Here is a 13,450-nt window from a genome sequence, read left to right as displayed (position 1 = left end):
GTCACTGTGATCTTGTTTGGAATGGACGGGAGTATAAGTGCTTCCCTGTGTCGTGGCAACGGCTTTAAGGACCGATGTTTCATTATTTTCCACTCAAGGTTACAACCTTCAGTGGGAACAAAAAAAAAAAAGAAAAGCAAAGGCTCGGAAATGGATTAAAGAATCAAATCATCTGATGTTATCATGGATGTCAAATATTTTAAACACTGGGCTGCACATCAGTGCCTCCAAGTATTGAACAGGAACCTTACAGCACAAACATAAACACTCCAGGTAAAGTGAAGATACCATTTTTTTCTGTGGCTCGACAGAGCCATCTCGGAGCAGGAATATGTACAGTAATTTAAGGTTTGTACTGCTATTATTTGCACATGAAAACAAAAATACAAATCCAGAAATATGAAAAGATCATCAGATCAAACCATCCCCGATTAAAATTTACTGTTGACCAATCAACATTAGCACAAATTGCTGGCCCCTAAATTAAATTTTGCTTTGGGTCCCATATGGGTCAGCTCTGGCCAGAATCACAGTGCACCGTGATTTATGTATTGATTTATCTTTGCATTTTACCTTTGTGACGGTATAGGCAGGGATAGAGATTGCCATTATTCTTTACAACATCATATATTAACATACAGTATAACATTCATAGCTACTTCCGATGACTCACTCTGGGGATAGCCTTTGTGACCTTGTCCTGCTCAGGTGAATAATTACGTCATGAACAGGATTAGGTTGACGCCTGACCAAAGGTTATTATGGGTTGTTTCCATCGGAAGAGCTTGACCGGCATTTAAAGAGAGTAAGATGACTCACTCTGGTTTCCATGGAGTGCTGCCGTTGAAAAAAATCCTAATGTCGAGTGTGACTCATAATATTCATGTTTTGTTCGAAATGCAAAAAATATCTAATTCACAAAGTTCCACTTAATTTGTGCGACAGCCCACTGAAAACATTGCCCAGTATTGTGTTTGGTGGGATCTTATTTTTAATAGACGATTTTTGTAGGCGACCAAGCGTACTGGCGAATCGGAGCGCGTCAGGGGCGTGTACTTCCGGAGTGCCAGTGCAGACGCAGCGCGGTGGGCGTCGAGGCGAACGTTTCTCCGAGTTCATACATGACTTCCCGATTATCCGCACCCAAGTTGGGCTACTTCAAGTTGTGATACGTTGCGCCGCGGTGAGCCGAAAGAGATGACGGAAAGCTCCGCCAACAAGCTACTCAACGGAGACGCTTGTCGTCGGACTTCGAGCGGTCAAAAAGCGAGCAAAAATGGCTTCGTGAAGAACCACTGCCTGTTTCAACAGCCACAGAAGTATCATCGCCCCGGGGAGAAGGTGAGGCCCGCCCGCCCGGCCCGGCCGGCCCTCAACCGTTCCGTGGAGACGGCCCCGAACTATTTCAAACATTTGCATGAAACATTTACATAATTTAAATATATTCTAACATTATAAATAGATGGGTTTCTTGGTTAGTTTCTAGTTTGACGATGAGCATTACAGCGTTACGTTTCTAAATAGATAACTGTTAATTTATGAATCAAACCCAAGATGGCCCACGTTTGTCGGCAGACTAGGCAAAGTTAATCTTTTCCTTCGTGTCAACACAGCCTGAGAGAACCACGTTGCTTTGATGAATTAAAAAAAAAACATACATTTGATCGTAATCATAAAAGTATTTGGGGTTCGTCCATACCAAAACACTGGCGTGTGTAATGTCGTGTGACCAATGCAGTATTCCTGCACACTTGGCTTGGTCGTATTCTTCATGTAAATAATGTATATATTATTTCTGGCACCCATCGTCAACATTTGAGTTCCTTTGTTGAACAGTCTGTCTAGCTTTCTTAATGACAGGTAGTTATTCGAATCCCTTTTTTTTAATGTGCTCATATGTACCCCCGACCCTCGTGAGGCTCAGATGATAAGAAATTTGACGGATATTACAAATGTCCCACAGAAAACGTCGGTTGTTTGTGGGACAGGAAGTTTCGTTGTTCTAGCTAAACTTGAGGGATGGATGGATGAGCGTGTTAATTTACCTTCAATTAATTTTGCGTTGTGTCATGTTCTGTACATGCAATACCGCTACCTAATTATTTCAGAAAGCTGTAGTTAATATTTTCTCTTGTGAGAAGATAGATACTCACTCATCCCGGGAGGGAAATTAAAGTTGTTGTTCTTGTTAATTATTTTGTAACAGTGGCCTACACCCACCACAAGATTACAAAGAGCTACACAACAATGGACCCTGTTGTGTAGCTCTTTGTAATCTTACACTCAGTTGTGTGTGTGTGTTTTTTTTTCTGACCAGCAAGTGTCATTGTGAAGTCAGACAGGTCTATGTTTACCTTGGCTAATGAGAAAATGAAGACCAGGGCCTGTTGTGTTAGGACTTGGTGTCTCCGGGGAGAGACGCGCCAGCCCGCTTCCACATGACACTTAAACGAGGAGGAATGTTTCTGTGTTGTCAAGGGTGCGGTCGCTTCCACCGCAGAATCGAAAACATAGTTTAGTAATGGAGGTCGGGCATGCGTGGCTTTTTGTATTCATTTGTAGTTGTGTCCAATTGCTCTTTGGTTTTAGATTCCAAACTAAAACTCCAGAGTTGCATTTGTAATCTGCAGATTTCTGATTGTTTACAATCACTGACCACACGAGGTGCCTTTCGATTTCGTTGTTGCATTGTAAATATCCACCAGATGAATTATAACACCTTTGATTGACACTGTCAGAGACTTGGTCATTTGACAATATACAGTCCAGTATATGATACTATTTTGTGCTTGTAGTTTGCATCCCCATAGAACAGCTCTGCATCATACTGTGAGCTGCCCAAACACACACACAATTGGCACATCAAGGCTGTATGCCAGTCGATTAGCTATTTATAAACCTATCTAGGAGTCTTATACAGATCCCAACACAAAGCGGGATAGTGCCACAACTCTCACACATTCTGCCATCCTGCAATCGGCTTATTTGATGTGTGACAACATCGGCATTTGTATCTTGTCATGAATATCTTTTGGCGTTTAGCCCTGAAGCCTGGCATCAGAATATCTCTGTTGTTCTTGTTTCTCAATCGAGCAAATCTGCCACACGCCCGCCAAAGAAAAAAAAAAAAGCGAGACTCTTGAGTTTGGTTGGCCAAATAGCGGTGTGGGTTGTGTCTGTTGACTTTTTGTGTACTGTATTTACAACTGAGGCGTTAAAATGAGTGCAAGAGGTTTGGTTTGTGGTGGGCACCGGTACGCTACAGACTCTTTGGGCCAATTTCCTGCACCCTCCATAAAGGGAAGGTCTCGTCCAACTGGTTTTAAATGCAGTGCTCAGAGGTGTTCCGAGGAGAGAAGCATGACGGATCACATGAGGTGCTGCTAAGCCGCCACACTCGACATGCCAAGTGATGTTGAGTGTTGTTGTTGGCTTGTTTGTTTGTTGTTGGGTTGTTTGGAGAGAAGTATTTCATCGCTGTTCGTATATCGTTTGCCATGCAGCTATTGACTGTCATGTTGACGGCATTAGGTTAGTGATTGTCTCAGCCACATCTGAGTCTTATTTTTTTTAAAATTCTCCCTGAAGAATACAAGGTATAGGGGTAACCGCAAGTCGGCACCAGCATTGAAAATTGTCAACTCGAACCCTAAATTGCGTGACGCCCACTCCACCCTGCCGCATTTCAAAATTGCGCCGGAGGAAACGGAGGTTGTAGTAATGATAATGCTTGTTTTGTCCCCCCCACCCCCTTCCAGAACCAACATGGCGCACACAACTCGAGCCTGTACAAGAGGCCCTTTGTGGAATCCTTTGAGCAGACTCCTCTACTGGTGGCCGTGCTTACCTACGTGGGCTACGGCATCCTCACCATCTTTGGCTACCTCCGGGACTTTCTCCGCCACTGGAACATCGGGAAATGCACCATGGCCCGAGAGCGGGAAGAGCAAAAGGTCAGTCGGAAACGGAACGCGATCCGTATGCACCGGTGCCGGTCGGTGGATTCGCTCTCACTGGTTTCGGTTTGACCACGGCTCCGCGGTCTGTTTTGTTTCCTCGGCGTGCCCTCACGGATGCTCTTTTCCTCGCTAGGACTTTGTCCCACTCTATCAAGACTTTGAGAACTTTTACACCCGGAACTTGTACATGAGGATCCGAGACAACTGGAACCGACCCATCTGTAGCGTTCCCGGGGCAAAGATGGACCTCGTGGAGCGAGTTTCCCCGGATTACAACTGGACCTTCCGGTAAGTTGATTTGAATGATGACGAGTGCAAGAGGGTTGATTCAGAACCGGGTTCAGTTCACGTGTCTGCAGTGAAATGAAAAGGCATATCGATATGGCAAGTCACATGACTCTGACGTAGTAACTTATCCTGTTGTGCATATTGGATCAACCCCCCATAAGTTTGATTTGGGAGGTACCGGTACTTCATTTGTTGGCTTTGATCGTCTCAAAGGTTTTATGATGTGAAAAAAATAAACATGGCAAATGTATCATGAGAAATGATAACCTTGTAAACTGGAACGGATACAAACTCTGATGGTTGATGTTGGTTCGGCAAGCGTGCACACTAGAGATTTTTTTTTTACAAACAAATTGCTGCTGTACAGCTGTTCTTAAAAAGTGACGACAGTAAAAGTATTTTTGTAAAATCCCGGCCCTCCGATTGGGACATGTTTTTTTTCTGCTTCTTATCTTTTTACTGCCACCGCATGAAGCCGCAGCGTTAATTGTGTTGTACGTAACTCATCTCTCTCGTAAATCACGCGATAGTTTACAAGCGCCGCCACCATGACTAAACTACCTTCACCGTTGAGAAAGTTTAGGAATGACTCTTTCAAAAGGCCGCGTTTGCTTTCTCTCCCCCGCCGTTTTTATCAAGATCGGAATGCGTCAAATATGCCCTGTTGTGCCGCAGCTGAATTTCCTTGAGATAAACTGTTGCGTAATGTCCCGCTGCTGCGTGACTGGGGGGGCATTTAAACAACAACGCTTGAACAGGAAATGTTTGCGCAGCTACCGCTGGCCACATGTTAAGAGTTAATGTTTCTACCCTGACCCCCGGGTTGTTGTCCTCTGTCCCAGAGTCTCATTGTCTCGCTCTCCTTTTCAGGCACACGGGCAACGTGGTGCAGGACGTCATCAACATGGGCTCGTACAATTACCTGGGCTTTGCCGAGAACACCGGGGCTTGCGCTGACGCTGCCCTTGAGGTCACGCAAAAGTATGGCGTGGGAGTGGGCAGCACTCGCTGCGAATTAGGTGAGACAACTACCACAGAAGGGAAATCGCAGCGAATTTGAGAACCCAAACCGAGTACATTTTGACCCGAGTGAAATGTGTTTGTTGTTGACTAAAGAGCACCCGTGACCACGTAAACATGTTACGCGTTCCAGGGAACCTCGACATCCACGAGGAGCTGGAGCAGTTGGTTGCCAGGTTCCTTGGGGTGGAGTCAGCTATGACCTTCGGGATGGGCTTTGCCACCAATTCCATGAACATTCCTGCACTTACCGGCAAGGTACGGAATTTCACTCTCTTCCTTTTTTGCTTTTGTTCTCCATCAGGCGTGCTATTCCTTCCGACGACACACATTGTCCCCATTCTGTAACCTCAGGAGGACAAATTTGACTTGTACGGAGCTAACGTGGCTTCCTGTCACTGGTTTTAACTGAACACAAATGAAGGGCGAACGCGGACCGTTCCGATATTTCAAAATAGTTTGAGTCGCTGCCACTGTTGGTCTAAACCCGAGGCGATCCAATCACGTTCTAACTTTGATAGCCAGCGTTGGAACAGGAAGTAGCAAATGCAGCGTGCAGAGGTGCAAAACGGTAGGCCGCCGCCCTTGGCAAGAAGCCACCCACATTCTTCCCTGAGTCTAATCCTGTTGCGGCATATTTTTATTCCCTCATTTTTTTTTTCTTCGTGGCTCCATTCCGCATTTTGCACGAGGGTTATTCATTTATTGGCCGATGTGACCCAGAGGCGTGCAAATGAGGATATTGCAATGTGCCTCAAGATTAAGTTCTGTCGATTTCACAGTAGTGGTTTCAGTTCATGTGTTTGGGCCTCGTCTTGGATTGCTCAACACCGAAATCGCCACAATGTGTCATTGTGCGGTCTTACATTTCTCGATACCTAAATCTTTTGCAGCATGGCTTTCGGCCATATTATCTCTGCGTCGTATTTCTCCCCTCTTTCATCCGAAGGCTTTTTATTGCGCGCAGGGGCGTGTCATTCAGTGGGAACTCGTTAAGGCCGTTAATGAAGTCTCATTTGGCTGCTTGGTGATGTTTGTGGTGCAAAAGGGGAATGAAAATCACATTTTCTGAAACATTTCGATATAGCAATGCAGTGATGTACAGTTAATGTGCCTGATTAAACCCGATTCGATTTTTCCACGCCTCCCGTGTGTTCTGCAAGCTCAATTCGAACGCGTTCCCATTGTTTCGTTCCAGGGGTGTCTCATCCTAAGCGACGAGCTGAATCATGCGTCACTGGTACTGGGTGCCCGTCTTTCCGGCTCAACAATTCGGGTCTTCAAACACAACAGTAGGTGGCCTTTTCCATAACCGTCGACAGCGGTACGCACGTCGCGTTCCAAGCAACCGATCGGAAGCACTTGCTCGAGCGTCGCCGCATTTTTTAACGGCAGCTCTTGCTGTTGCTTGTAGACATGCAAAGCCTTGAGAAACTCCTGCGAGACGCCATCGTACACGGACAGCCGAGGACACATCGGCCCTGGAGAAAAATTCTCATTTTGGTGGAGGGCATTTACAGGTGAAGCATCATCATATATGGTGGCATAAACACATTTAAACTCAGACATTTAAATATTTCTGCCAGATGTGTTCTGTGCTCTAAAGAAATCTCTGTGTTTAAAAGTAGCATTTTAATTTCAATGAGTCAGAGTAACAAAAAGAAACAAAAACAACCCTTGAGCGAATCCACATTTCTTTTTGTCAAAATATAAAATCCACAGCAGTTTGGAATTCTTCCCACTCTCCTTGAGGTGCATTTTCTGTCGAGGTAAGTAAGGTAAGGGATCAATACCCTTTCCAAACAGCCGCTATAACTTAATCAATGTCCTTTTCCTAAAGCAATGTTAATGGAGTCTGATTTGCACTGGGCTTTCCAAGCCAAACAGTCAGATCGTTAAAATAGATAGACGGCGCTTATGCATCGCCAAAGAAAAGGTAATCCGGGCTCAATCTGTGCTCTGCACATTAATCCAAATCAACATTTCAGCATGTAAGTGATACCGTAAAGTCTCCCCGGTTAAGATTCCTTGAATTTGAAGTCTGACAATAAAATGTCTGCATTATAAAAGACTTTGTTTTAATATGCGTTTAACTTCCTGCCCCCAAAGTATGGAGGGTTCCATCGTGCGTCTGCCGGAGGTCATCGCCCTGAAGAAGCGCTACAAGGCGTACGTGTACCTGGACGAGGCCCATAGTATCGGGGCCCTGGGGCCCAACGGCAAAGGTGTGGTGGACTACTTTGGCCTCGATCCCACAGATGTGGACGTCATGATGGGAACGTTCACAAAAAGCTTTGGCAGCGCCGGGGGTTACATCGGAGGCAGAAAGGCGAGCAGACACCAGCAAATAATACAAATAGCTGATGCAAATTGTGTGCTTCAGAGCTTTGTTGACTCCACGCAAGTTGTGTTGTGTTCTTAAAATGTTCCTTCTTCCCCTGGTAGGAGCTGATCGATTACCTGCGGCAACATTCTCACAGCGCCCTGTACGCCACCTCCATGCCGCCACCCTTGGCCCAGCAAATCATCACCTCAATGAAAATCATCATGGGAGAAGATGGCACCACACTGGGTAGGTGCTACACCGCTCGATGCTACTCCATGCCGTTGGGTGACCGGTTGGAGAGTAAAGAAATAAAAGGCGTTTCCATATCAACCTGATTTGAATGTGAAAGACGACGGCGACTCAGACTCGCGTGCACTTGACGTCCGCCTCGTCACATTCGACCGTTGTCGAAGTGTTGCAAGTGGCGGGTCTAGTTGTTGAGCTGCAGCAAAAATAACTAACTAACTAATTAACTAACTAACTAACAAACTAACTAACTAACTAACTAACTAACTCATCAGCAAAAAAAATCCCCAAGTACTGGACTCTCTATCGTACTTTACACGTGACTGTGATGCAGTATTTGACCACAAGATGTCAGTATAACCCATCACGTGTCCCGCTTCTATCGCCGTCATTACTATGGTGGCTTGTATCGTAATTATACTGACAGCTATGTCTATCTATATATATAAAAGTCAAATTCAAGAATCTGATGTAGCTTTGTGAAGTGGCGGTATGATAGATTAGGGCTTCCTTGATTGTTTTCAAATGTTTGCTCCTTCCTTCTGGGCACAAAGCAGCATGGTGCAGAGGGCTCGGTGATCTGTACAGATCAAACTCAGTTGGCGACATACACAAATAAAGCACTAAATCGCATTTGCGGACCCGCACGCAAGCGGGCCACAACCGTGGAAAACGGATCACGTATTCATTTTATTTGGATCCGCGCCGAAAGTGCTATTCGAATCCTAAAATGGAATGCGTCACGCAACGTGGCTGTCATTTTTACACGATGCAGTCCTCGTGCTTGGCAGAGGTAATAAACACCTGAGCTCTTTTCACTGGCAGGAGGCCTGGCCTTTCGCAACATCATCTGGCGTGAAGATAACCAGACCGGCTGAGCTGGCTCGAGTTTTCCTTGTGAAAGAATTACAATGACAGAATGATATGTTGCAGCCCCGTCACCTGCTTCAAGTCTTTGAAGATCCAGACGCGAGAGGCCGAGTTGGAGCTGTTAGCTAGCCAGAGCGTTTCCTTTACCCAAACCGCTCGTTATGGTTTCCCCGCATGAAAACGCAACCATCATATGTACGGATGCGACACGGAGCCGTGAGATGTGAATATGAAACAATGCTTAGTACAACTGTCTGAATTTCGGTTTCGTTACCAGCAGTGCGTTGAATTCTTTCCATACTTGCCTCAAAAACAACAACAACAAAAAAAAGATAATTTCAGGCTAGGTGGTTTGTCATGAGTGCTTTGAAGTTGGCGCTTTGCATATTTTTCCTGCTCAGTCAGACAGATGTGCGAGTATGTTGCTGCTGGCACGCTGCGCCATAACATGGGTTCGATGGGTTTAGCTAGTTGCTTGTATGTATGAAATTAATCCGAGTATGGATAGCAATAAGTAGATCATTATTTGAGATCTGAACTGTCATGAAGATGATTTCCGCGCGGGTGTTGCTCGTCTTCTTTGGGTTGATGGACTGTACTCGCCTCACTGTTTTCAAAGCATATTGCTCTTGACCATTTGGAAAAACGAGCTTCGGGCCCACCTTTGGAAATCTTTCACAATAACGCCGTTACGTCTGCAGGTGCCGACCGACTCCGCCAGCTGTCAGAGAACACGACCTACTTCCGCAGGAAACTTAGCGAGATGGGCGTCATCATCTATGGCAACAACGACTCTCCCGTCATACCCGTGATGCTTTACATGCCCGCCAAAATCGGGTCCGTTGTCGTACGCGTCTGCGTCGTTTGGATCACGGTAGAAACGTGAGCGCGTCGAATCATCTCCTTTTTGCATTTCAGGGCCTTTGGCCGAGAGATGTTAAAGCGGAACATCGGCACGGTGGTCGTCGGCTTCCCGGCGACGCCCATCATCGAATCCCGAGCGCGCTTCTGCATTTCGGCCGCGCACACCAGGGAAATGCTCGACACGGTAAGTCTGCGTGACATTTTAAAACCATGAAAATGGTCAATGACGGAGTCACTCGGCCATGATGATGTTAAAACAACAGCGGCATTTCTTTCGTTGCCCCCCCCACCCCTGCTCCCCCCTCCACTCTCATCAGCATTTGAGCTGCCTCATGCTGTCAATGTTACAATAACGTAGTTAAGTGTTGTTGTTTATCCATCCATCCATCCATCTTCTACCGCTTATCCGAGGCCGGGTTGCGGGGGCAACAGCTTTAGCAGGGAAGCCCAGACTTCCCTCTCCCTAGCTACTTCTTCCAGCTCTCCCCGGGGGATCCCGAGGTGTTCCCAGGCCAGCTGGGTGACATAGTCTCTCCAGCGTGTCCTGGGTCTTCCTCGGGGTCTCCTCCCGGTGGGACATGCCCAGAACACCTCACCAGGGAGGCGTTCAGGAGACATCCGAATCAGATGCCCAAGCCACCTCATCTGGCTCCTCTCGATGTGGAGGAGAAGCGGCTCGACTCTGAGCCCCTTCCGGAAGACCGAGCTTCTCACCTTATCTCTAAGGGAGAACCCGGACACCCTGCGGAGAAAACTCATTTTGGCCGCTTGTATCCGGGATCTCGTTCTTTCGGTCACGACCCATAGCTCGTGACCATAGATGTTGTTGTTTATCATCCGCTAAATGCGCTCGGATCACAGTCGATTGACATTTGCGTGTGTTGAGCGAGCCCGTCGGATAATAAGGACTCCCAGTTTGCCCTTTTATTTTAATAGCACTTGGAAGCTGTCCGTGGGTGTTACGGTGAAGCTTTTCTACGAGCTGCTGTGTCTCTCCAAAGGCACTTCATTCATCTTACCGTTGCGCATGTCAACACCGTGTGTAGAGCACCGACGGGAGGGCGGGCGGGCGAAAGCCTTTTGTAGAGCGCTCGGAGGAGCCGCTTTTTCTGTCAGTGGAATACCGGTCTTACTGTTGCTCAAGACGCAGAGTCGGAAAAAAAAGGTCAGGGGGAAGGTAAATTGTTTCCAGGTGCTTTGGAGTGCGGCGGCGCCGGTTCATTTGTCGCGGGAAGAAATGCAGGAGTTGGTGTCGGGCTGCGGCTTGCTGCCGCTCGCCCTTTTGCAACACTGAGATGTTCGCGCTCAGGCGCCCGTGAGGCTTCCCACTCCGACATATATCCCAAAAGTTCACACCCGTTTCATTGGCGTCATTTTACCTGTCCGCCGAGCGTCGGAACAGTTTCACTGACCGTTTACGTCTCTGCAGACTGAATGACAACATTGCTTGTGATGCCGTGCCAGGTATTGGAGGCCATGAACGAAGTGGGCGACCTGTTGCAGCTGAAGTACTCCAGACGTGAACGGGCTCCTCCTCCTCCTCCCATCAGGTGGACTTCGGAGGAAAGCCAGCTTCAGGACTGAGCCACGCAAATGTTTCTGCACGCCAATCCATCCCTATAGATATGTTCGTATGCGCGTGTGCGCACGTACGCACGCTCATACGCCAATCTCATAAAGCTCTCTTGCGGCTTTTAATGCACCACTTCTCTCAGTACACTCCAAACCTCAATGGACTCACCAGAGCTAAGACAGCGGAATCGAAAATGTATGTCAATATTTTCAAATCCGTTAGCCTGCTCGCCAAAAGGAGAAGACCAACATCATATTCTGTGTCCGTACGGAAACTTTAAATTTGCGACCTTGTGCCTGCATCGAGACGGGAGCTTTTATCCCTTGAGCACATTGAATGTGTTTGGTGCTTGCGCAATAGTCACCCCGATGCATTTGAAAAGTATGCCATGAGACATTATTTGTGCACTTAAAAAAAAAAAAAAAAAAAACCTAGATGGTAGCAGAGATGTGGTGTATGTAAATAATTCTTCACAAAGTCGGTCTTGCTGCTCAGGTAGCATTCCAAACTTCTCACAGAAGTGTGTTCTCCATATGGGTTCAACATTTTATCACGGGAAAGCACCCGCAAAAAAAAAAAAAACTTGGACCTCAACAGAGTGTAAAATATTAGCTTCTTTCCCTGACCAAAGCAAACACACACACACCTATATATAGATAAATATATATTTTCTAACTTTCTCTTCAAATGTAAAATCATTATTCCAAAAGAAAACAATTATCAAGGGGAAAAAAAAGATCCCAGGAAGAAAAACGACAAAATATTTTTTACTGCTTCTTTTCTAGAGCTATTTTGCAGCCTTATTTACTGTTTACACCTGCTCCCAAAAACGTGAGTCCATTGTTTCCTTATCCACCGCCCCCCCCCCCACCCAGCCCCCTTCCCCTCGGTCACCCCCCTCTTTATTGTGCGTTCCATTTGTCACATTGTACATTTGAACTGTATGTATGAAGATACTGCCCTCACACTTGTCTGATATACAGCTTTTATTTATTGAAAACATTTGTCTTCTCGTCCCGCTGTCCGTTTTTACGTGAGAAAATTGTCGCGGCAGCTTCACATGCCTCCCCCACGGGTGTGCATCTTTGAAATAACTCTTTAACATTTCTTCTTCAGTGCTCGCACTACTGACAGGCATTGTGAATGCACAGATGATGTAGTCACTGAAATATGCAGGAATTCTGCTTCATGTGCTCGATGTGTTCATTTTGGGAGCCCCCCCCCCCACCCTCCCCACCCCCCCTCCCCTCCTCATGGCCCTTAACTGTGATTGTTTTAAAGAATGGCATTCCAATTCGATCCGCCTTCGCCGCACTGTCTTTGTTACGTTGCACTGTATGCATGGGGGGGGGGGGGGGGCCCGTCCCCAGACGTTCTGCTTAGGGGCTTTTACACGGGCCGTTTTATTGAATTATCGATGGGATTCCGAGTCTGATTCTGGTCACATTCATCATGCTGATCTCACACCAGTCTAGGCCGGTTTTTGTATCATTTTTTTTTTGTTGTTGTCAATTTTGTTTACTACACCTGGAGAACTTTTGTCTTGTATGATATGTCATATCATGGATCTGGTGCATTTTCACCAGTCGACACGTGCCGTTGGTGTGGCGGCTGCAGTTGTGAAACAGACGGCGCGTTACAAGTGAAAAATGTCCCTGTTGGCGTGCCCGAGCGCTTGCAGCATGTTCAATGTTTATGGAGGAAAAGGCTTTTGAAAACAGCAACGCGTCTGTTCCTCACAACCAGGTTTCCCCCTCAGTCAAATAGAGAAATGCAACCGGTTCCACCTCTTCAATCGATTTTTTTTTTTTTTTTTTTGGGCGGGGGGCAGCAACCACTCATGTGAGCTAACCTATTGAGATGAATGAGACGTTCCTTATCTGTTACATACTCCCCTGAAATTGTATGTGATTTGAATTTTAAACCATTCTGTGCAGAGTGTAAAGCCATGATGTTTGTCAATCATGCCGTTCTAAACCGATTAAATCACTTCTTGATATATCAACTTTTGGAATAAGCTGTGTGGTCGCAGAAAATGTGCTGTACTAAATATACCAACTATACCGAAACGCATATCTTGCCAACCTTACCCGATGTAACCCGCTTGATGATCATCCTTGAGATGTGTCTGATCTGTCTTTCTTTTCTGCAGTTGGGAGTGTGCACAGTCCACATCCTTATGTTTTGTCTCCCAAGAAAATGCAGATAAAGGCCATGCTCACCATCTCCCCGTCGATTGAAGACTATCATAGGACTGAGAATCCCCTTTGCCATCCAGGGAAGCATCTCAAATGTTACAGGATT

At 46.3% G+C, this 13,450-nt stretch overlaps 1 protein-coding gene across 1 annotated transcript; it reads left to right on the top strand.

Annotated features, from left to right (window-relative positions):
- The first annotated feature begins 1,057 nt into the window (after positions 1-1,057).
- On the top strand, positions 1,058-13,151 carry sptlc2b (serine palmitoyltransferase, long chain base subunit 2b). The gene is made up of 12 exons (XM_052052333.1): positions 1,058-1,341; positions 3,759-3,953; positions 4,093-4,247; positions 5,118-5,266; positions 5,401-5,525; positions 6,466-6,559; positions 6,682-6,787; positions 7,377-7,596; positions 7,713-7,839; positions 9,411-9,546; positions 9,628-9,757; positions 11,038-13,151. Exons 1-12 carry the CDS (start codon positions 1,198-1,200, stop codon positions 11,155-11,157), a joined length of 1,701 nt encoding a protein of 566 aa, XP_051908293.1. The 5' UTR covers positions 1,058-1,197; the 3' UTR covers positions 11,158-13,151.
- Positions 13,152-13,450: the final 299 nt, after the last annotated feature.

Source organism: Hippocampus zosterae, chromosome 19 (genome assembly GCF_025434085.1).
Source record: "Hippocampus zosterae strain Florida chromosome 19, ASM2543408v3, whole genome shotgun sequence".
In the NCBI taxonomy this organism is placed as follows: domain Eukaryota; kingdom Metazoa; phylum Chordata; class Actinopteri; order Syngnathiformes; family Syngnathidae; genus Hippocampus; species Hippocampus zosterae.
The sequence above is the reverse complement of the archived record's forward strand: the minus strand, read 5'-3'. Positions and strand labels throughout refer to the sequence as shown.

What these genes read in the sequence shown, in the direction of transcription:
- sptlc2b (XM_052052333.1), top strand. Translation starts at nt 1,198, where the DNA reads ATGACGGAAAGCTCCGCCAACAAGCTACTCAACGGAGACGCTTGTCGT. An exon ending in ATCATCGCCCCGGGGAGAAG is followed by an intron (nt 1,342 to 3,758) that starts GTGAGGCCCGCC and finishes ACCCCCTTCCAG; the next exon opens with AACCAACATGGCGCACACAA. An exon ending in TTGGTGGAGGGCATTTACAG is followed by an intron (nt 6,788 to 7,376) that starts GTGAAGCATCAT and finishes CTGCCCCCAAAG; the next exon opens with TATGGAGGGTTCCATCGTGC.